Genomic DNA, 24,293 nt, shown 5'->3' on the forward strand with positions numbered 1-24,293 from the left:
ATAATCTGAAAATCACTTTTTATTTGAACATTTTTCATTTCACTCTTTTAAGGCGAATGGGTAGACTAAATAAAAAATAATGATGGAAGGGGGGAAAAGACCGAACTTTTCTCAAAGTGAAAAGTTGCAAAAAAACCAAAACAAAAAAACAAACAATAATAATAATGGCAGGGGGTAGGGGTGGGGGTGAAGGAGCCAATATCAAATCAGGGTTGTAAATTGGTTCTGAAAATGGGGGATTGATTTACTAAAACATTGTATGTGAAACTGAACCTCCTTTCAAATCTTTAAATATTGATTTTTTTCAATTTTTGTTTTTAAATCTGGTAGCTTAGTGTCCAATAATCCACAGAAATAGTTGAAGAAAAAAAAAAAAAAAAAAAAAAAAAAGAATGAAAAGGAAAAATTGTAAGAGCGGTGCCGATTGTTCAGGTGCATCTACATATTTAAAAAAATATTTTCTTTACCCAAGTTGTGCATGATTAAAACTAGAACTTGATTAAAAAAAACTGTATTTCCTGTCCAAAATTATTGATTTCCGATTGTTTTATTATATTTTTCATTGCAAATTGAAATTGTTTTCAAACAAAAGCAACAAATCAAATATGTTTTTCTAATGTAAAAAAACAAACAAAAACTACTTGATTAATTTTCATATTAAAAAAAAAAACTATTTGGGTTTTTATATGACTCAACTCAGCATAGTTTACTTTCTAAAAAGAAATCCAAATCTACTTTTTTTTAGCTAATACATTTCAATTGTCTTTAAAAATTGTTATGAGGCTAAACGAAGGAACGAAACATGTATTCCCATATATTACATATTCAGATATATTACATATTCACATATATTACAGGCAAAGCAAGTTAAGCAATACCATTCCTCAATGTAAAATTTTAAAATAAGTAAAATTTAACATTTTAGCATGGGACAATCACTTTCATATATAACTTTTATGTAAAACGAGATCCCACTTCCTGGCAATGTAATGAGACATGTAGTCGTTAGCATTTTTTTCAAATGAAGTGACGGGGGTGGAGCAGAAAGGGGAAATGGGGTGTGGTGGAGATAAGTTTCAAACATTTTGAAAATATGTAGAAACACTTCAAAACGTGTGCGTATGGGGGGGGGTTCATTTTTTTTTTTTTAAGATTTGCTTTGAAAAGGTCTCACCATTAAATATTACTTAATAATTATTTACTGATATTTTTAAGGCTGTTAACATGCACACACAAAACTAGGGTGAACCTGTACAATTCACACTCTCTCCTATTTTTTTCTTTTCAATTTTTTTAACAAAAGGCATTTATTACCGTCACTTTCCAAACAATGCTTCTTGTTTTTTCTGACTGTTCATTTTATCTGCCATGAGATTAACAAAATCCCCGCTGTCTCAACACCAACTTAAAAATCTCTCACCGCCATTACAGGGTCCCACGACGATCTCACCTGTCACGCGTTTTTCTTTCTCCCCACTCCCGACCACACGCCGCTCACAGCCAGCGATCCTCGACTTTACACATCCATCTTTTGTGGCACAGAGTTTTCTTCTTCTCAAATATGTGCTGTCCTTTAAGATCTTCATTATCCAATGTATTTCACATTGTCTTTGTTGGTCGCCATGTTTGTTTTTGTGTGTGCGTACATTCAATTTTGCATGAGCATGAAATTGTGTATTGTTTTCACTGGTCATCACATATTTTTGTGTGTTTGTGTGTGCATGCATTCAATTTTTGTGCGTTTATACATTAATTCTGTATACTCACTATTCCATAGCTAGCCATAACATATGCTGACCCAATGGGTCATGGATAGTCTCGCCAAAGAATAAATCTTTAACAAAACTCCTCCAGATAAGAAAAGTCCAACACTATTAAGAGCAAACAAATATATGAAATGAAAGATGAGGAATAAAAATTATAACTTTATTATACCATCAGAACAATAAGGAAAAGTTGTTTTTTTTTTTACTATTACCTACATATATACTACCTTTCTGATTTACCCATATATGTTATACCTTCTTTCAATTATTATTTACCATATTATCCTATTCCCTCATTCTCATTTCATTTCTAAATGTTATTAAGCTAGTTTTTCTATATTTGCATTTTATATAATTTTGGCACTTCTCTTCTGATAGGAAGCATTTAGCTTCGAAATGTCATAGCCTAAAGGTTTTTTTCTTTATTTTACCCTTAACTTTACTTTATTGTTCTGATGATATAATAAAGTTATATATAACTTTTATTCCTCATTTTTCATTTCATATTAATGGCCTGACAAGGCAACAGGGGGATACAACTGAAGCAGCAAAACTGAAGCTGGCCTGCAGGACAGATATTTATCTATCTATATATATATATATACACACACACACACACACACACACACACAAATGTAGGAAAATTTGGGCATATTTTATTGGTTTGAAAATATAGGTTCTTTTTTTACCAATTGTCATATGTTAACCATAGAATAGTATTATAATTGTTAAAAAGCCTGCAAATTTTCATATAGTTTCATCCCATAGAACCAAAGATATGAGCATTTTAATATTCAATTTGGCTACCAGTATATATATATATATAGATAGATAGATAGATAGATAGATAGATAAACCACCTTTTTTGACAATTTTGTAAGTCCGAAATCTCAGCAACTACTAATCAGAATTTAACAAATGAAGACTCATTGGAAAAATAATGGCTGGATACTTTCGGGTGTTAGTATCTTTCTAGCACGGTGGAGAGAACCTACTTTCTTCGCAGCGGTCCTGGCAATGCTCTCAATGTAATTGTTCCAACTCATGTTTCCTGAGAGTGTTAGGTCGAAGAGTTTAAAAGATGTACTTTCAGATAAAGAGTCTTTGGCCATTGCTATTGGTGGCAGAGAAGGTTTCTTGTAGTTATTGAAGGAAAAAAAAAAAACAGCCTATCATGCCTTGACAGAGTACAAAATAGACTTCGTGGTTTAGTGGGGGATGCCCTTTTCTCTACCCTGCAACCCCTCTCCCACAGAAGAGACGTTGCGAGCCTATCCTTGCTTTATCGTTATTTTCATGGCAGGTGCTCGTCTGAACTCCAATCCCTGGTCCCCCCTCGCCAATCTTTCACGAAAAACACCCGTCTAGCTGAATCCACTGTGAAAAATTTCCCCCACTCTATATCTGTGCCTAAATCAAAACGCGGATTCCATGAACAAAGCTTCTTTCTTAGAACTGCACGTCTGTGGAACTCTGTTCCGTCTGCCTGCTTCCCTCCGGACTACAACTTGGATGTCTTCAAGTCTAATGTTAACAAACTCCTAATGAACCGCCCCCTTAAGTAAACACTTCATCAAATCTCCACACTAACGTAATGTACTTGCAATAACCCTTATCCCTGAGTGGCTTCTGGGCCTTGATAAGTGGTGATCACTGTGTAAAAAAAAAAGAAAAAAAAAAAAAGTTTAGTCTTGGCAGCATTGAATGTGACCATCCATTTTTTGTCCCCATTCCACTACAGATTGGAAGTCGTCCTCTAGTGTTTCTGCCATTTCTTTAGATATGTGTTCATTTGTTTTCCTGTCGTGTCTGTTATAGAGTGTGGTGTCGTCAGCATATATACCCATCTCACAGGCAATTTTGTCAGGGAGGTAATTTATGAATATTAGGAATAACAGAGGTCCCAGGACAGACCCCTGAGGCACTCCCGCATTTACATCGTATTGTTTAGATGTACGACCGTCGAGGACAACCTGGATTTTTCTCTTATCTAAAAAGCATTTAATTATGTCATGTATTCTTCCAGTGATACCATATGATCTGATTTTCCTGAGAAGACCTTCATGCCATACCCTGTCAAAAGCCTTAGATATATCTAGAGCTACCACTCTACCCTTCCCTGCTTTGTCCAGTGACTGATATATACACTCAGAGATTACAGTTAGGATGTCTGCTGTTGAACGGGCTTGTCTAAATCCATATTGCTGGTCGGTCAGAAGTTTAGCATCTGTAAGATGATGTACTAGAGCTTGCTTAATTATTGTCTCAAATATTTTGGCGAAAAGTGGGAGGAGGCTAATGGGGCGATAATTAGATGGGTCAGTTCTTTCGCCAGAATTCTTGAAAACTGGCACTACAGAAGCAGTTTTCCAGCAGGCAGGAAAGCAAGATTCATTAAGGCATTTGTTGTAAAGTTTGGAAAGAACTGGAGCTACTTCGGCTGAGCACTTTTTTAATAGCACAGTCGGGATGAGATCAGGTCCACATGCTTTTGCAGTGTCAAGATTTCTTATGATAGCATGCACCTGAGAAGGGATGATTTTCAGATCGTCTAGTGTGGCGTCTGTCTGCAAAGGAAAGACAGGGAGGGGGTGGTTGGCAGGGTCCAGTGTGGAGTTGGAGGCAAACCAACTGGCAAGCATGTTAGTCTTCTCAGTTGCAGAGCAAACAACCTCATGATTGTTGGATAGTGGGGGGATTGTTGATTGCATATTATTTACTACACTGTTGTAGATTTTCCAGAAGTCACGGATCCCTAATTTCTGTGCTTTGATGCATTTTTTGGTGGTTTCAGTAAATTCTCTCTTAGCTGTCGCTATTTCTTTCTTACAGTTACTTCTGGCTTCTATATACTTCTGCCTGTTTGAACTGGACAGGTTAAATCTGCGATACGCATGCTGCCTTTGTGCAGTGGTGGCTGCACAAGTAGAAGTAAACCATTGGGGAGAGTGGGGCTTGCTATAAAATTTCTGTGTGGGAACATGTGCTTCAATTGCTGTTTTGAACCATTCAGTGGTCTCATTTGCGCACTGTTCAGCAGGAAGTGAAAAGATATTTTGCCATGGGGTATACCTGATGAGATCCCTGATGGCTTCTCAGTCAGTCTTTTTATAATATCTCGTTGTTTTAAGCAATGGCTCCTCAGTTTTGGCTCTGAAGTTTAGGGCTATTTCAACTATTACCACTGCATGATCGGCGTTCCCAAGTGGGCTGTGGGCATTAGTTACACAGTCATTTCAATCATAGTCATTTGTTTTCCTAGTTTTTCATATGAATTACAAAATATCTGGTATTTCCTCCAAACCTATATTTATATTTATATAATAATATTTTTTATTCATATAATATTTATTATCTGTAATATGTTAACTCGGGTTATATCTAAATTGGGTTTACATAGGTTGTGGATACAAAACTTACTCCTTACTCTTTATAAATTGCATTTAATTTTTTTTTGTGTGTAAGGCCATTCTCATTATTTCCACATATTTTTTATTCTTCTTGTAACGTTAATTGGTCTGGTAATTTACTAATATTTATAAAGGGTGTCATATATATATATATATATAAAACTGAATGCGTATGTGTGTGTGTGGTCACCAATAGGCTCCTATATGGTTGACTATTTTAAAAAACTGATTACATATAATGATAGAAGATGTATTGAGACACAGAAATGGCAGAATGGTGGTTCATTAAAATTGTGGCGTCTGTGTTCGCGCCTGGTCCACAAAGTATGGAAATAAAAAATTAAAAAAAATGTTTACAAGTGTTTTTGATATAGATGTACATAAGAATACTTTGATAAGTGTGTTTTAACTTAAATAGGGATGATATTATAAAATTGTGTGGTCTGCGTTCGTGCCTGACCTCTATAGAATGGAAATAGGCACAAACTTTAATAAAGACTTTTCATATCTATCTGCGTAAGTATACTTTGATAATTATGTTTCAGTTTGAAGAAATACGGTATAATTATGGGGTGTTCATTTGCACCTGACCTCCATAGAATGGAAATATGACGCAAAGTTTAACAATTTTTTTTTTTTTTATATATAGATCCACAGAATATTGTGATAAGTGTTTCAGTGTGAACAGGTATGGTATAATAAATTATGAGGTTTATCTATTTTATTTTTACTTTCATCATATTTTGCTTTGGTTTTGATACCCTCAAATACAACCCAAATTTACAACACTTCTTTTTCATAACCTATCATACTTTCATAAATCAGAGTCCATTTTCTGTAGGCTGTTTTTGAACTCAGTCAACCACGGGTACTTTTGCTAGTATATATATATATATATATATATATATATATATATATATATATATATAGAGAGAGAGAGAGAGAGAGGGAGGGTAAGAGAAAGAGAGAAGAAATAAACCAAGTTATGTGTTCATCAACGTTTCGTCTTTATTGCAAGACTTCCTCTCGATGAATGAAATTAAGAAAACAAAATACCAGTACAAATATTCAAAAATATATTTTCAAATATTTATACTGATGTTTTGTTTTCTTAATTTCATTCATCCAGAGGAAGTCTTGCAATAAAGACGAAACGTTGATGAACACATAACTTGGTTTATTTCTGTTTTATCTCTCTATTTTGTCGGAATACTAGTTGCATCATTCTCACCATATATATATATATATATATATATATTTCAATTCGGAGACAAAATATAACAGCATGCCAAAAGATAGACTGACTAAACTTAAAACAAATTTTATAATGGAGATAAAAAATAAAAAAAAAGGAATATCTGCCTTACTCACGACTAAAATGCTAGTTTTATTTTGGTATTTTTAACTCCCCCCCTCTCATTTTTGTTGATGAGGGGACTATGTTTTAAAGGACAAAACTTTTGTCAAATTATTGTCAATATTCATTGTCAATTTAAATAAAATGAACATTGTTTCTGAAACGATCGTACAATCTCATGGAGTTTGTTTTCCCTTTTGAAACCGATTTTTAATTCACAAGTATGAATCGTTTTACTCAATATAATTTAAAAATAATTACATATTAAATAAATCAATATATTTTAAGTTTATAAAGACTCAAATAGAAATTATTTCGTATTTTAGGAGATAAATGCTAACCAACGTTACCTGTTCATAAGCCCAGTCGACGGGAGATAATTAGAGATTTTACCAGTTAATTCCCTTGTATTTTAGATAAAGTTGCATTTATTAATCCGTATTGTATTTACAGCCAATCTCTCTCTCTCACACACATTATATATATATATATATATATATATATATATATATATATATATATATAGAGAGAGAGAGAGAGAGAGAGAGAGAGATACATACACACATACATAATATTTACACACACACATGCATCTGTATACATTTTTAATTTACTACTTCTTGACATCTTTTTCATAAATTATTTCTTCAGGTTTCTAACTCATAATATTTGCATTTTCAAACACATTATGACTATATAAGTATTTGTTAGTTATTCAATTCGTGCTGAGTGAAGCAATTATCTATAAGATATTTGTTTAATATCTAGTGAATTTCTACTGGATGCTTAAAGATAGATGGCCTATATCCTTTCTCTTAATAAATGCATAACTATGAAATCCTACTTCTTGTCATTTCATCCCCTCACCTTTTATTTACTTATTTGAATATATTAAATACAGATTATTATTAAACTTTGATTTACCTACTCAGGTTTTAGGCGGAATAGTAAATACTCATTTTTATGCAAACAGCATTATATCCCGTTTCTGAATTTTTGAGATGAGGATTGGTTATTTGTATTATTTTAATTCATCAGACTACTGTTCTCATCTTGAGTGTGATTTTTCACAACATATTAGTTGATATAACCCCCGACCTTCTTCAGGTGTATCTTGTCGAACTCAGGAATGTTTCTGTCGAACTCGGGAATTTGGAGCGGAACCCTTTATTTACTTCACGGGGATAGTGTGTTCTTGTTCCATCATTGCATTTATATATGATGTTAGAAACAAGACATTTACCATTATTGTCTCTACAGTTGCAGAGGAGAATATATATATATATATATGTGTGTGTGTTTGTGTGTGTGTGTGTGTTGGATGATTCCAATATTTTTCCTGATTCTGCACTTATTTCCTGATTCTAATACAATTACTGATTCCAATTCTTCATAAATTTTGTTGCTATTTTTCCCCAATTACCGTAAAAACGTGTTAAATGTGCACATATTTTCTTTAACGTAAAAATACACTTCTAGCAGGATGGTGATCTATAGATTTTTGCGGTACTTGTAGTTTAAGATCAATGAATATTGCTACCAGCAGTCGAGGGTTTTGTTTTAAACAGAATCAAATAAAAAAAAAAGATAAAAGAATTGTTTTTGGCATCGGAAAATATGCACAATTTTTTTCTGATGCAGATATCTCAAAAAGTTCCAATTTTTTTTGATTCCTGATTTTGATTAATCATCCCAACACTAATACATACAAACAAACACACACACACACACACACACACACACACATATATATATATAGGTTAAAGTAAACTCAACCTATCATATAAACAACAAAATAAGACATACATTTTAACACAACGTACGCAATGGAAAGGAGGTAACTAACATAATTAGTGCAAGAATATGAAATCAATATAATAATAATATATAATATTTTTATATGATAATGATTTTATACTCATAATTTAAAAATTTAACCCCAATCAAGGACAACTCAAAGGATTTTGCAATGCTTCTGTTGCATGCATGAAAGGGTGGATCAATCATTTCCCACAATTTGACTCAATAAACCAAATGGGTAGAATCAAACCAAATGGGTAGAATCAAACCAAATGGTGATCTCCGTTAGATTATAAAAATCCTAACCCATTTCCAATTTTATTACTTACCTTAGGACATGGCCAAGATGAAATAAGTTTTCCTGAATGAATGTCAATAATAAAAACTCTACATGGTTTGCCTGACTGGTTTTGGGGTCCATTGACTGCAAATAGTACTCCACCTGAGAAATGCAGAAGCAAAAAGAGAATTGGATAATTTTAATGATAATGTATAAAGTCAGTCTCTTGATTTTTGTCATCGATAGTTTTCTTTCTACATAATCAATATTTGATCTGTAAGTTTTATGCTGGATTTAATAAAGTTACACACAGTAACTCAAAGTTCTCAAAACTGTGGCATGAGAAACAAGTGTCCACAATTATAAGTTCATATTTTTCAAAAATATCGATCATCATAGTGTAAAGTCTTATTCACATTAAATAAAACATTGTTTAGGCTATGATAATGAAGTCGTTACACAATTGTTTGCTTTATGGCATATCAACCCCTTTTTGGGATCATTTAATGGTATAAAATTTCTCCTCCAAAATTTATGGATTAATTTGTAGGTGTTTTTTTTTGTTTTGCTTTTTTTTTAAAATCAGGTTCACTCCAAACAATTTATACCATTAACGATTACTACAACCTTACATTCATTAACCCTTATCCTCAAGTGACTTTCGGGCCTTTAACCCTTATCCTCAAGTGACTTTCGGGCCTTGATAAATGGTGACTCCCAAGTAAAAAAAAAACTCAGCAGACAAGAAAACGGTGAGAAGCAAGAGATAGTCCCTTCTGATTAATGATTATTTTTCTAACAGTTAATTCGAAAGCCTTCCCCCCATTCCCTATGTTAAGAATGGCTTTCTTTTCCACTTGACGATGTCTAATAATCTAGCCAAACAGATAGCAGAAACCGGAAGTCAGAAAGAGTAGATATTCTTGACTATAGCCAAATTTTGTATAGATTTGAGTGTTTGAAAACTGCACGTGAAGAAGATAAGAGATTAAATCGATTTAAAAATTGTGAAAATGACAACCAAGAGTGGAATAATTCAAGTTATCAATCCTCATATTGACGTACCATGCTGCGGACAATAATCAATTGCATACAAGACGTAGCCGAACTCTTTTGGATGAATTTGTTGTCGGAAATTTCCCTCGAGATCAAAGCATTCTATGCGGCCATTTTCTCGGTCACTTGCACAAACAAGGCCTTTATCCTCGGCAACAATGACACTGTGCACGATGAAGAACACACCAGGTTTAGGGAAACCATCAGCTGAAAAAAAAAAGCAGAAACAAATATTGTATTTTCTATGTTACATTCAACACAGGTAAAAATAACTGTAACAAAAAATGTCTTTGAAATTATTGTACATTAAAATGGCATTGGTAAGGATGAAGATGGGATGAAAGTTGTCAAAAGTCGACAAAATTAAATTTGACATGAAGACAGAAAAACAATAGCATTAATAAGCAGAATTTGTTTAAAGGCGAAATGAATAAAAGTTTTTTAAAATAATTTGTTTAGAATTATCCTTATATTAAAAAAAACAAAAAGAGAAATATGTATGATGTAGATAGCTGTGACAGAATGAAAATATCATATTCCTAAAATCACATAAATTGATCAAGTAGTTTATTTTTAAAGAAAACCAAATTTTATGAGTAACCAAAGAGCAACTGTCTTGCCCGCCATTTTGAAAACAATCTCAAGAAACGAAGGAAGATAACTAAAAACTAATTCAAACTTGTGAGATTTATGTTACAATGCCTAGGAATTTCCATTAATCATTTTAAAATGATTTTTTTCGTGAAAATAAAATTACTTGATCAATTTATGTGATTTTTGGAATATGAAATTTTCATTCTGTCATGGGTACATACATCATACAGACTTTTATTTTTTTTAATCTTTAATATAATAGAAATTTTGTACCATAACCTGTTAGATTCTAATTGTCTATAAAATATCAATATTTCTGAATGACCATTTCCTTTTCTTTAACATTAGTCCATGTTGTTAAAAACAATATTGTAATTTGATTTAATTCCTTACAATTTTTTTGTTATGAATATTTGACATAAAAAAATGTTGATTTTTATTTCAATTATTCACCCAAAGATTAACCTTTTTTATTTTTTTTTTAAATGTTTTTAAGACTTGTGTTTACAGCTTATCAAAGTTTAATTCATAATAAGTTGAAGTATTTAACCACCAGAGTTAAAATCAATCCCCTTTTAATTTGTGGTAAATGAATGGAAATTTTAAAAAGTATCTATTTAACCCCCCCCCCTGAAAACTATAGTAAATAATCCTGGCCAACATCCCTGTTATGGTACAACTAATTATTAATATGCAGGGTGAAACGATAAAACTGTTGCCATAAAGAAAACAACACTACAGCTTTATTTTAAAACTTTTATAGAAAAAATCAATTCAGGTAACTTGATTATGTAATAGAGTTGACATCTATTTAATGTAGCTGCTTTCAGCTTTAATCACTGCTTTGATACTGGTCTGGAACTGGGAGTATGTCTTTTCCACAAACGCTAATGGGAGATCGGCAAATGTTCAGTGGATGGCAGCGATCAGGCTGGCTTTGATGTTGTAAGAGTTCATATTGGTGATGTTCTTGACGTATAACCAAACGAAGTAGTCCAGTGGGTTCAGGTCAGGGAAGGAGTGGGGCCACTGAGAGAAGGGTATAAAATCGTAGCACTCCTTCTGAAGCCAAGCCGAAGTCTCTTTGGACTTGTGAGCTGGTGCTGAGTCCTGCTGCCACATCCAGGGTTTGCCAGCGACCACTGGATTGCACCAGGGGGTCACTGCACTCTTCAGCACATCAAGGTACAATTTGGTGTTGACTTTCAAGCCAATTTTGAAATTATGAGGTGGCATGATGTGGCCCTCATTTGAAACCACACCAAAACCTTCACACGTCCCTGTTATTTGTGCTAATCCATCGATGTATTTTGAGGGTGCTGGCAATGGTCCTGTTGTCATAACTTGTAGAGAGCATGAGTTGTACAACAGTGCATCTCCAATCTTGCTCGTTGAACATTGTGTCACTTTCAGAGATGATAGAAGGCTCCTATCAATCTTGGGATTTTTACGCAATTGGCCAACTAATAGATGGTCTGCAACAAAAAAAAAAAAAAAAAGAAAACCGGTTTTCATCAAATGGAAATGGAACCATGCCGTCTTTTCTATGATGACAATTTTATTGTTCCACCCTGTAGAGCGTCTTTTTTAAAATAATCATACACACATATATACCCATGTTCCGATTTACTTTCCTCCTCACGAGGGCAGACTTAGACACAAGGTCAGTTTTTAATGTGGGAAAAATTCAGCTCTCCAGAAAGGGGTACTCTGGATAGGAACAAAGTTAAAATTGTCTAATACTAGAAAGATTTCTCTTTCACTGACTGAGGACAGAAAAGGTGATGTATAGTATCAGAACAGATACTTCACTTTGTTCCTAGCCAAAAGGATGTTTAATCTAGTAATATTCAGCTATATTCCCTACAACTACTACTGTTTCAAAGTGAGAAACTAGACTGTCCAAGCCTAGATGAATGCAGACCTTATAATATAATTGGTATGAATAAATTCAAAATAAAAATTATTTCCTTTTTATAAATATCAAGCGTGAACACAGACCTCACAATACTATTGATAATTATTAAATAACAAGTTGATATTTATAGTTTGTTTTCTGTTAATGTAAATAAAAATGCCAACAGAAATGATTTTTTATGGCTGCTTAGTCTTTTGTTGTGTAATATTTGTTCGCCACAACATCGGTGTCATGTGACGCCAAAAGTTTTTATATAATTATCTCCCCTGAAAAAAGTTTTTACATAATTATCTCCCCTGAAAAAAGTTCCAACTACATACAGAGAAAGTGCTGCTTATATTAGAAATGGGCGAACAGTGAGGAAGCTCTCATGAATCTGTGATGTGATCAGTGAGAAAAAGTCTCTTTCCTCAGCTAAAATTCAGCAAAACTTGTGCCAGTTGACACGGTTAAGATTCGGATTTAAAATTGTTAGAAAAATAAATACAATTTAGGCGCGCAGTATGATTATGATTATGTTGGCGCGTGAAAAATAAAAAATAATTCCCACGCAAATTCCGGCGTGGCCTTATATATTAAATCGACTCAAAATGAGCGGACGTAGTACAGAGCACCCACGTGATGTTTCCGTCCAATGGGATTTCTCCAAGGACATTCTTCTAAACTTTTCTTTTTAAGCTCGCTTGGAGCCGGTCCAAATAGTATTTAAGCACACACAAACATCAAATCTCTCTCTCAACTGCATTTTTATTCGGACGTTCCACGCGTGTTACTATCACTCTTCCATTTTCACCACTCCGCATGCTTCATACAATTTCACAGGCGAACATTACCTATTGCCTCTCTTAACATGTTTTAACATATGAACAGGTCAACAAAAAAAGACATTCTGTTTTTTTTTATACGAACACTTAAAAAGGACTTCTGAACTCATTATAAAGAGAATTATATTTTATTTGTTAATGGTTGGTTTCTGTGAATAAACCTCCGTTTGTTTTGCATGTAAGTCTTCTTTATTTTTATTTATTTGTGGAGGAAGTTAGTTCCTAAAAAGGCCTGACGACCCCCACAAACTCAACATTTCTCATGCAGGAAGGAATCTACAGCTCTTACGTCTGGCATGAGGAGGGGTAAGTTTCAGTACATATTATATAGCAAATTACTAAGTTTCAGTACATATTATATAGCAAATTACTAAGTTTCAGTACATATTATATAGCAAATTACTAAGTTTCAGTACATATTATATAGCAAATTACTAAGTTTCAGTACATATTATATAGCAAATTACTAAGTTTCAGTATATATTATATAGCAAATTACTAAGTTTCAGTACATATTATACAGCAAATTACTAAGTTTCAGTACATATTATATAGCAAATTACTAAGTTTCAGTACATATTATATAGCAAATTACTAAGTTTCAGTACATATTATACAGCAAATTACTAAGTTTCAGTATATATTATATAGCAAATTACTAAGTTTCAGTACATATTATATAGCAAATTACTAAGTTTCAGTACATATTATATAACAAATAAAATATTGTGGTATTTTATAACAATGTTGGTTTGTGTTCTGCAGTATTTATTATAATTGGTGGACATGAATGCAGGAGATTGCTGAAGCGAGCATGATACAATACTACATCTATACTAATTTTCAGAATTTATTCTTTGCAACAATTATTGTCTACAAACCAGGAGTGCTTGCCCAGAATTCCCCCTATATTAAAAAACAAAAATGAAGAAAAATCTGTATAATCTACGTATTCGTAATGGAAAGAAAATATCATATTCCAAAAATGATCATTGATTACTGTACACACAATAACCCTTATCCCTGAGTGGCCTCCGGGCCTTGATAAGTGGTGACCCCCCCCCCATGTAAAAAAAAAAAATTTACGTAAATTGATCAAGTAGTTTTATTGTTAAAAATCATTTTTAAGTGAATTTGAGTTTTCCCAATGTCTCCATGTTAAGAATCGCTTTTCAAAATCTTGCACGTTTTAATTATTTGAGGTTATTCCCCTTGTTTTCAAAATGGCGTCGTAATATCGTCGTTTGTTTAGTTATAAAATTTAACCTTATTTAAAAGTAAAGCTACTCGAATAATTTTCTTGATTTTTGGTGTACAATATCACATCACCAGTTGGTACATCATACAGACTTATTTTTATTTTTTCATATAGAGGGAATTCTGGACAAGCACCAAACCAGCAAAGAACAAGTACGTTTTATAGTTATCAAAGATCCTAGGTCATTTTGAACTAGAAATAAAACTGACATTGTAAATAAATAAAAATTAAAAAAACATTTATGCAAGCATTCTGAATTTAATCCTTGACAGCATCAATTTCACAGTCAATAAGTGGCTGCATTTGACAGAGAGAAACCTGAGAAACACTTGAAAAAGGGGACATATCCTTGAAATTGTGAAATTTTGGTATCAGTTTTGATTGAGGAAGAAAAATGGAAGAAATTATTAGGGTCATACCCTTCAATATTTTTTATTGTGCTAGATCTCCTTCCTACTTCAGTTGCTTGAAAACTTGGGTAGATATACCAATCGAGGATCTGTTCTCAATAATAACCCTAACAGATGAACTGGCGCAGTGATTGTCAGACTGAGATACGCCACCTGAGTAGTACCTAGGAGGTCCACTCTTCCAAGGCTTGCCATCTAGCTTTCGGGTAGAGTAAGTTCATTGCTTACTGCCTGAGGCACCCCTACCTACGAGGGAATGCTGACTGGGCTGTCAAGGTATTTCTGCTAGGTCAGAATGCCCTTTCTTTAAGGGCACTCTCCACCTTCCACATCTTGTGTCACATCTTGCGGAGGTGAGAAGCAAGTAAATAACTACCCTCCTTGTATGACGAAAAAAAGAGAAAAAATATTGCTTACAATATTCAGTCCCCCCCCCTTTTTTTTTTTTTTTTTTTTTTTTTACAAATCTTGTATTGTTATGATAATTCTAAAAATTATTTCTATCTCTACAGTATTGGATATAAATTAATATTAATTTTACATTTCCAATAAGAACGACTTACCTCCAATTGCTCCATCGCTGTATCCCCACTTCTTCAGAAATGTGCCATCTTTTGAGAATTTGAGGATGCGAGTGTTGCAATAACTGCAAAGAATTATAATTACAACAAGAATTAAGAATCAACTGATGAGAGCAAAGAACAGGAGACAACAAGAGGGAAAGAGAGTTGGGAAGGAGAGAGAGGGGTGGGGGGAGAGGTATTGGGAAAGTGTTGGGAGAAGAAAGGGAGGTAGGGGAAAAGAGAGGGGTGGGGAAGAGGGATAGGGAAAGTATTGGGAGAAGAAAGGGAGGTGGGAAGGAGAGAGAGGGGTGGGGGAGAGGTATAGGGAAAGTGTTGGGAGAAGAAAGGGAGGTAGGGGAAAAGAGAGGAGTGGGGGAGAGGTATGGGGAAAGTGTTGGGAGAAGAAAGGGAGGTAGGGGAAAAGAAAGATGTGGGGGAGAGGTATAGGGAAAGTCTTGGGAAAAGAAAGGGAGGTGGGAAGGGGAGAGCTATTGGGAAAGTGTTGGGAGAAGAAAGGGAGGTGGGGAAAAAAGAGGTGGGGGAAAAGAGAGCTGGAGGTGATGGAGGTGGGGGGGGGGCAAAATGGACCGGATACGTGTGGAGAGAGAGAGATGGAGATGGATATGAGGTAAGAAGTGAGGGGGAGGAAATTCATCGAATTTTGCATGATTGGTTTCTAATAAGTATGGATCAAATGCAAATCTGAAATACTTACACAGGTTATAAAAAACGCAGTGCATGTGGTCAATTGTTTTTAACTGATACCATGTAATGGGAAGACTGAGGAAAAAAAGCATCAACTAAACAATCACTAGAGAATTGGAATCTTGGGAAAGCTTATTATCACCCAAATTCTAGAGAAGACCAACAGTCATTACTAGCAAGAAATCAGTTGTAAATGGCTGTTTCAAAAATTCAAAGTAATTTGTAACAGTTATCAAAAGAGGCAGAGATCTAGAAATGTGGATAGACTTGTCAATCAAATTTCAGGGAACACAACTAGTTGATGCCAATGAGCAATCACTAATAATTACTAGTGTGAAAACTCCTAGTGAGTAAATAAATACTACTACTACTAATAATAATAATAATAATTATGTAGATTTTTTTTAAATAAACATTTATTTATTTAACTTCTAATTTATGACTCGTATAAGAGTCTTCATCAGGAAAATAATGACTTTTTTTTATGTTGTATATTGTCAATTAGCTCATAATTGAACATAAAAACCTCAATCTGCATTAAGAACAGAAGACTGCTGCCAAGTTTGTGACTATAATATTCAAATTTTAATGCATCCAAACAGTGGAAATGCTTTTACTACTTATAATATTTTTTAATAAGAAGAACATTGTTCAGTGAACACATCACAAAAACTAAAAAAAGCTGAAATTATATCATCATAATTTTCCACTCACCCATCTGCCACAAAAAATTGTCCGTCACTCATAACTGCAACATCTGTAGGTTTACAGAAATGTTGGTTGTCATTACCGGGTCGAAACCTTTCACCTAATTCCAAATCAGGTTTCGTTTCTCCAGCAAGAAACCGAAACACCTGAAAAATGTCAGATTCATTATTTTTTTTTTTACTTTGCTGAATTTTATTTTTGTGAGAAGATTTTTCAAATATAAAGTAATTTTTATTTTAATCAGAACGGCAGAAAATAAAATAAAATAAACGAATAAAGACTAGTTGATAATACAAAGATAAATAATTATGACTTCAATAAAACAAAACTGTAAATAATACTGAATACCAACGCCCTCCGATAATTGAGAAATTATCTGAAACATAAATTAATTTCCAATTTCTGCAAACTCGTTTATCTACAATAAGACCCACCATGCACATCTGAAAGTTGAAAAAACACCTGACAAAGGGAAGGCATTCTGAAATATAGCATTACAAATACACCACCTGACTGTCTGACACAAGTAAGAACATCCTACATGTAAAATAGTGTATAAAAAAATACATATGACATATGTATTTTTTTATACAGATACACACATGAATCGGATCAATAAATCTGATTCCACCATCATATCTTAAGCTGCGTCAGATTTAGTCTATCCGTCACACTTTTGCATTGTTCTGCCTTCTATAAACTTAAATTTCTTTTTATATACACTTTAACACTTCAAGCGAACTACTTCAACCTATACATATATACATATATATAATTGAATAATAATTATTCTTTATACCTACAGACACTAGTTTTTTTATGCTTACGCAATCAGTGTCCATAACCCTTGATCCCCTGGAGGGGCATAGGCCATCTACAACTTTTTTGTAGATGCTTTTGTAGTGACTGAGTTCTTTTTACAGGGTGAGGGTGATGGCCCCTATGCCCAACCTTCCCAGAAGGTACATACAGCACCTAGCCTTCCCAAATGGTCACCATCTGGTACTGGCCAGGCTCCACATTGCTTAACTTTGGTGATCTGGTGAGAACCGGTGTGTCAATGTGATTGTGCCGTACAATCATCAGTGTAGGGGTGAGAATTCCTGCTGGTCATGAGATTCGAACCCAGCCATGAAGCCACCTATTGCTAAGCCTCTACCTCAAGGCCATCAAACAATTGGCACATTATATATATTTTTTCTTATTGAATAGGATCAATAAAAGTTAAACTGCGTAGCTGGTTGCACCATTATATCTTAAGTTGCTTCAGGTTGAGTGAATCCGTTATATCTTTGTTCTGTCCTCTATAAATATAAGGAATAAATTTTAGGCATACAGTAAAAGCTTTTATTTCAACAGAATATGTTGAAAACTGAATAAAATCATTGTGCGGTCAAAACAATCAAATGTTTAATTCAACATAATGCTGCCAAAAACTTGTTACTCCAAAACTCAACTCTATTACATGACGCACTATTGACAACATTTGCTACTGACATCCAAATCCAAAGTCAACCCAGTCTCTGAAAAATCAGGGTTTTATATCCAACCGAATTTACATCTTATTTGCATGTTAGGTAGAAATACCGCAAGCGGCCATTTAAAAAAAAAAAATTTTTTTATATTATTTTTGTCTACATGGAACTCTACAGATTGCACAAAAACAGGTTTGTACTTATTTTTTAAAGTGCTTAATTACAGAAGAGCAACTTATTTTGCATTTGGCAACATTTTAGACCACACATTGTTAAAAAAAAAAAAAAAAGAAAAAAGAAAGAGTTGAGGAAAGATTTGATGACAAATGGTTTAAAAAAGGTTCCATGTCGCCAAGTTAGAAGAATTGTGCTTACATGTCTGCTTTGGTTGACATCTCCTATTCAACTGATATTTAAAAGAATAGAGAAAAAAAATTGACGCCAAATAAAGATTGCCTATCACTTTAAGTTGTGAGGGTGTACTTATGTGTCTGCTTTGACTGACATCTCCAATCCAACCAACTGAGATGCAGAAAAAATGCATAAATAGTCCAACGGAAGTGCATCCAGTGTTTTCATTGGATAATAGTCATTTAAATAATCACTCAGCATAGTAATAGTAGCTTATTTAGAAAGAAAATAGGATGTTAAAGGTTCAATCCTTAGTGGAAGCAAGATTTGTGAATTTCTTAAGATGCAAAACATTGGACAATTTAAAATTATAAAAATAGAAACTATACCTTCAAAGTCATTCCAATATCAGATCACATAAAAAAGTATGTTTTGTTTTTCGCTATACGTACGATATAAAAATAAAATATCTGTACAAATAAAAAATAAAATGGTGAAAAAATTTCATCTGAAATCTGACTCACCTGATGAAGAGCAGCATCTGTGATCCAAACAGAATTATTATAATCAACTGTTATTCCGTGCGGCATGAAAAACCTAGAAAAGAAAAGTTGTGAAATATTAAATATGGATACCTAATTTATTTAATCAGTAGGTGCAGACTACTAACTGAGGGGATCAATAAAAAAAAAAAAAAAAGTGTGTGTCAAAAATAAATTTAATCACAACAGTTAAAAAATCCCAAAATGCAAAGCATTTATAAACAGCATAATTACCATAATTTAGCAGATTAAATACACATTCGAGTTTTTTCAGAAAGATTTCTGAGTTCAACAAGATACACCTAAAAAGGTTGGAGGTTACATCAGCAGAAACGTTATAAAAATAGCATTCAAGATAACAAGAACTGTGTCACTCATTTGGCCATTCACTCTGATCGCTTGTACATGAAAAAAAAAACATTCAAGGATTCTAGCTTTACTTTATATATTAGATTAAATTCCATCTAGATGTACTTGCTATAAATTATTGTAAAAATTAGAACCAAATCTCAGAGTAAATAATAGAGTCATTTGTTGTTCTTTCTAATTGCTTCCATTATTTCATCCATAATGAAAAAAAAAAAACTGCTATTGACACTATTACAGAAAGACATCACTATCCATTGAGTAACTATTGTGCCAATGAAACTTGGTTATTTTCTGTCAACAAAAACATTACAGGCTTTCTGTTGAATTCAAGAGGATTCCCATCTCACATTACAAACGGCTTATTGGTACCAGGTTATATTACACACTTACAAAACAAAACTTCAATACTTGTAAAGAAGGACATTGAGTTTACTTTATATATTCGGTTAAATTCCATCTAGATGTACTTGCTATAAATTATTGTAAAAAGTAAAAGCAAATCCCAGAGTGAATAATGGAGTTATCTGTTGTTCTTATTGGTGCCAGATAACATTTTTTTTTAATTACATTTTCACCCCAAACACACAGTGCCATTTTGATGTGTGGGGGTGGGGGCTACTATCGGGGACATAAGTTGCAGGGATACTATGTAGGGAGTTGAGCAGCAAGATGTCTGTTCTTATGACACTTGAACTTCTGCATGTCAGTACAGTTTGGAAAGCAGAATCTCGGAAGTCTAGCAGTTCTGGGGGAAGAAATTATCAGAGTAGAAGGCTTTCTTACATCTAGGGATCTTTAATGTGTAGGGGTGGGATTTTGCTGTTTGTCGAAGATATCTACATCAAGGGGGTGTAAGTACTTGTAGTTCATCAGAGCATTCACCATTAAAATACTTGTAGAACAGGCAGAGGGATGCAACATTTCATCAATGGCACAGAGATTGAAGCCTAGATGACAGTTCAGGACCTATCAGGTTGGAGACTCTTTTTTGAACCCTGTCCAAGAGTGAGAGACAAGTAACAGATGCACCAGCCCAAATGTGACAATACATACATGGGCGAATGGTGGCCTTATAGAAGTACAGGATACTTTCAGGCATAAGTAGCTTTCTAACACGGTAGAGAGAGCGCACCTTCTTCGCAGTGGCCTTACACATACAAAACAAAAATCCAATCCTAACAAATACTTGTCATAAGACGATCTCATAATCATACTTAAGTCGTCTGATGTATTATTTTTAATCCTCTCATATGCATTCTGCATTTCTTAACATCTCATTAACCCTTATGCTTGAATGGCTTTTGGCCTTGATAAGTGGTGACCCCATAAATATAAAAAAAAATAAAATGTACATATAAAACTAGCAACAAAGCAATATATTGTACTTACATATTTGCACCCCACTGTTTCACCAATTTTCCATTTCTATCAAATACCACAACAGTTGGAACAGTAATCGGTTTATCTTGATCCTGGAAAATGTTGCTGTCATTAAAAGAGCTGAAAATAAATATTGAAAAAAACAAAAAAAATCTTACAATATGGTTTATTCTTCTGAAAAAACATTTCATTATCTACATCTGCTTATGTCTATAATATTTGATTATCCACAGACACATGTTTTGTTGTCTCTACAACACTTCAGTATAGATAGACCTAGTGATATTTGCAATCTGACTATTACTGTCAAGTTATTTTTTATCATTAGTATTAAAATATTTGGTGCGGTTCTGTTATTAGAGCATAATGTGAAAATGAAAATATTGAATTTCAAGTAAAATAAAAAAAACCCAATGAAATCCACTTAATTGTCATGTCACAGTAATGAACATATCCAAAAATTACGAAAAATGACGAAGTAGAAAATTGATTATTAATGAAAACAGTTTTCAAAGAAAATTAGCAAAAATTGAGTTTTGCTAAAAAAAAAATAACAAAAAAAAAACAGAAGAGTTTGTATAATAACAGAGGCGGTAATTAATTTAGCAAAACTCAATTTTTGCTAATTTTGTTTGAAAACTAGTTTTATTAATAAGTAATTTTCTACCTCAGCATTTTACATAATTTTTGGATATGTTCATTACTGCGACATGACAGTTAAGTAGATGCCATTGGTTTTTTGGTTTTACTTGAAATTCAATATTTCAATTTCCACATTTTGTTCTAATAGCAAAAACACACAAAATATTTTAATACTAATGATCATGATAAAAAATATATAACAAAAAATAAACAAATCACTTGACAATAATAGGGGTTGCTTTCAAATATCACTAGGTCTATCCATACTTCCATGAGTTACTTGCAATTCAACATTTCAATTTTAGCTCTAAAAACAAAAAAGCATCAAATATTTATTAATATTAAAATAAAATAATTATTTTAAAATAAAATTAAAATTAAATTAAAATGATATTAAAATGAAAATATGAACAAATATCAAACATTAGGAAAATAAATTAACCAAAGACAAGAAATTCACTTGCTTTAAAAGAATATAAAACTGAAGAATTCAAGACGCTTACTGTATGTTCCAAACTCTTGGTCCTCTATGAAAGATGTGTATGCTGCCCGAAGAATCAACAGCTAAACCACTGACATACCCTAAAGTTCCTGCATTTTTATCAGGCCAGCTTGGATCATAAACCATTTCTAGAAAAAAAAGAAAAAAAGATGCTTAGAATATAAAATAAAAAAAAAACAAATATAAACAATCCTAATCTAATGGACATTTGGTATCTGTCTGTCTCAAGCCAAAACAACTAGAGAGTGGAACGATAAAATTGTCTCCCTAGAAAAGACAGCAAGATTCCATTTCAGTTTGATGAAAACCATTTTTCATTTTTTTTTTTTTTTTTTTGCAGACCATCTACTAGTTGGCCAGTTGTGTACAAATCCCAAGAATCATAGGAGCATTCTAAGTGAAACAATGTTCACTGAGCGAGATCGGAGATGCACCACTGTACAACTCATGCTCTCTACCAATCCAAGTTATGACAACAGGATCATTGCCAGCACCCTCAAAATGTATCGCTGGATTGCCACGAATAACAGGGATAAAAACAAAGTTTTTGGCCATGGTTATGATCTTTGGTATGGTTTCAAGTGAGGGCCACATCATGCCAACTCAGATCTTCAAAGTCGGCTTGAAAGCCAACACCAAAGTATACCTGGTGTGCTGAAGAGTGTGTAATCTGGTGGTTGCTTGCAAACCCTGGGTGTGGCAGCAGGACTCCGTGCCGGCCCACAAATCCAAAGAAACGCAAGCTTGGCTTCGGAAAGAATGTTATAACTTTGTACTTTCATCTCACTGGCCCTCCTCCTCCCCCGATCTTAACTTGTTGGACTACTTCATTTGGTCATATCTCGAGAACATCACCAACATGACCTCTCACAATACCAAAGCCAGCCTGATCACCACCATCCACCTACTATTTGTCTAGCTTCTGCTGGTGCTTGTGGAAAAGGCATGCTCCCAGTTCCAGACCCGTATCAAGGCAGTAATTGAGGCTGAAGGTGGCTACATTGAATAGATGTCAACTTTACTGTATAATCAAGTTACCTGAATTTTCAATAAGTTTTAAAATAAAGCTGTAGTGTTGAATTTTATTGTTCCACTGTGTATTACTTGTACTACTCTACATCTTTTGATGCTCTGATTCAGTTTATGATACGACTTCAAAATAATGTACCATTTTTCAATACTAAATAAGGGGGGGGAGAGATAGTTTAGTTTCTGTTATGACATGCTCCCAGATATTACCTTCTTCATTGATGGAGAGAATGGCAGTTCAGTATTTTTTCCTGTTGTCATGAGACAATCCTCTCCGGAATTTTCTCCTTTGGGGAAGGAAGTATTTTAATATATGTTAGTCTGTCATACCAACCTCCCAAGTATTACCTCCTGCAGGATTTTTTTTTGGGGGGGGAGTGAAGGTAGTATCTCTTCTGTGGTCATGATACTATCCTCCCAAGGATTACCTTCTCATAAGAATGATATACTGGTTGCTTCTTTTTGCTAGTTGATATATTGCCAAGATAACATAAGATAAGTTTCTACATGACGGATTTCAAAGAATGCCTTGAATAAAATTTATTTCAACTTTCACAAAAGTCCTATTAATTAAAAAAAAATTGCTAAAAAAAACACTGCAGTTGAATGCTATCTATCACGTCTAAAAAGTAACATTTAAACATGAACAACAAATAAAGAAACAACGCTTACCAACTTTAATAACTTACAAACCATGTGAATTTATTACGGGGAACAAGTACAAGACATGCTTACAAGAAAGTGTGTTTTTAACTTTCGTTCAGCTTGGCATTCCAGGTGTGAAAGAGAAAAGAAAAGGAGGTCAATATCGCCACCTATGGGCTGAAACATGCAACTGCTGGAAATAAGGGATGATAACTGTATATGTCTTAAATTTGAATGCTGCGTTGTGTCCATGTGTGCACTGCATGCGAATTAGGGTTAGATAGCAGTTTGACAACTCATGTCTATAAACATGACCAAAAATATTTGGCATGCACCTTTTTCTCGCAGAAGAGAAATTGAGAATCTATCTCACCTCTATTGTTATTTCCATGGTTGATGCTCGACTGAGCTTCAATCCATGGTCCCCCCCTGCAAAACATTCACAACAAACACTTGTCTAGCTATAGCCACTGTCAACAATTTCCCCTGCTCTCTATCTGTGCCTAAAACCATGACCATGGATTGAAGCGTAGTTGCAGAGCAGAGAGATTGTTGAAAATAGGTTGCAAATAGGAGAAAAGGATATTGTTTACTAGGTAGAAAAGAGTGTTCTGATGTAGGGGGTTACTATCAGGGACAGTTGTTGCAGGGAGTCGAGCAGCAGATTAAAAGGAAGCCTATGATAGAATCCCATAAGTATGTATAATTG

General features: G+C 33.8%; 1 protein-coding gene across 2 annotated transcripts in view; it reads right to left on the reverse strand.

Annotated features, from left to right (window-relative positions):
• The window catches only part of LOC145270318 (peptidyl-glycine alpha-amidating monooxygenase B-like), a 239,606-nt gene that overhangs the window by 22,354 nt on the left and 192,959 nt on the right, over nucleotides 1-24,293 (reverse strand). For both annotated transcript variants that reach the window (XM_080125969.1, XM_080125965.1), the window contains exons 14-20: nucleotides 21,912-22,038; nucleotides 20,776-20,886; nucleotides 19,000-19,072; nucleotides 16,656-16,795; nucleotides 15,237-15,319; nucleotides 9,679-9,876; nucleotides 8,663-8,775 (exon numbers count right to left, since the gene is read on the reverse strand). In XM_080125969.1, the coding sequence (XP_079982095.1) occupies nucleotides 8,663-8,775; nucleotides 9,679-9,876; nucleotides 15,237-15,319; nucleotides 16,656-16,795; nucleotides 19,000-19,072; nucleotides 20,776-20,886; nucleotides 21,912-22,038 (845 nt within the window). The remainder of the gene's footprint in view (nucleotides 1-8,662; nucleotides 8,776-9,678; nucleotides 9,877-15,236; nucleotides 15,320-16,655; nucleotides 16,796-18,999; nucleotides 19,073-20,775; nucleotides 20,887-21,911; nucleotides 22,039-24,293) is intronic.

The sequence above is a fragment of the Euprymna scolopes genome, chromosome 4 (assembly GCF_053919585.1).
Source record: "Euprymna scolopes isolate OS-2025 chromosome 4, ASM5391958v1, whole genome shotgun sequence".
Lineage (NCBI taxonomy): Eukaryota > Metazoa > Mollusca > Cephalopoda > Sepiida > Sepiolidae > Euprymna > Euprymna scolopes.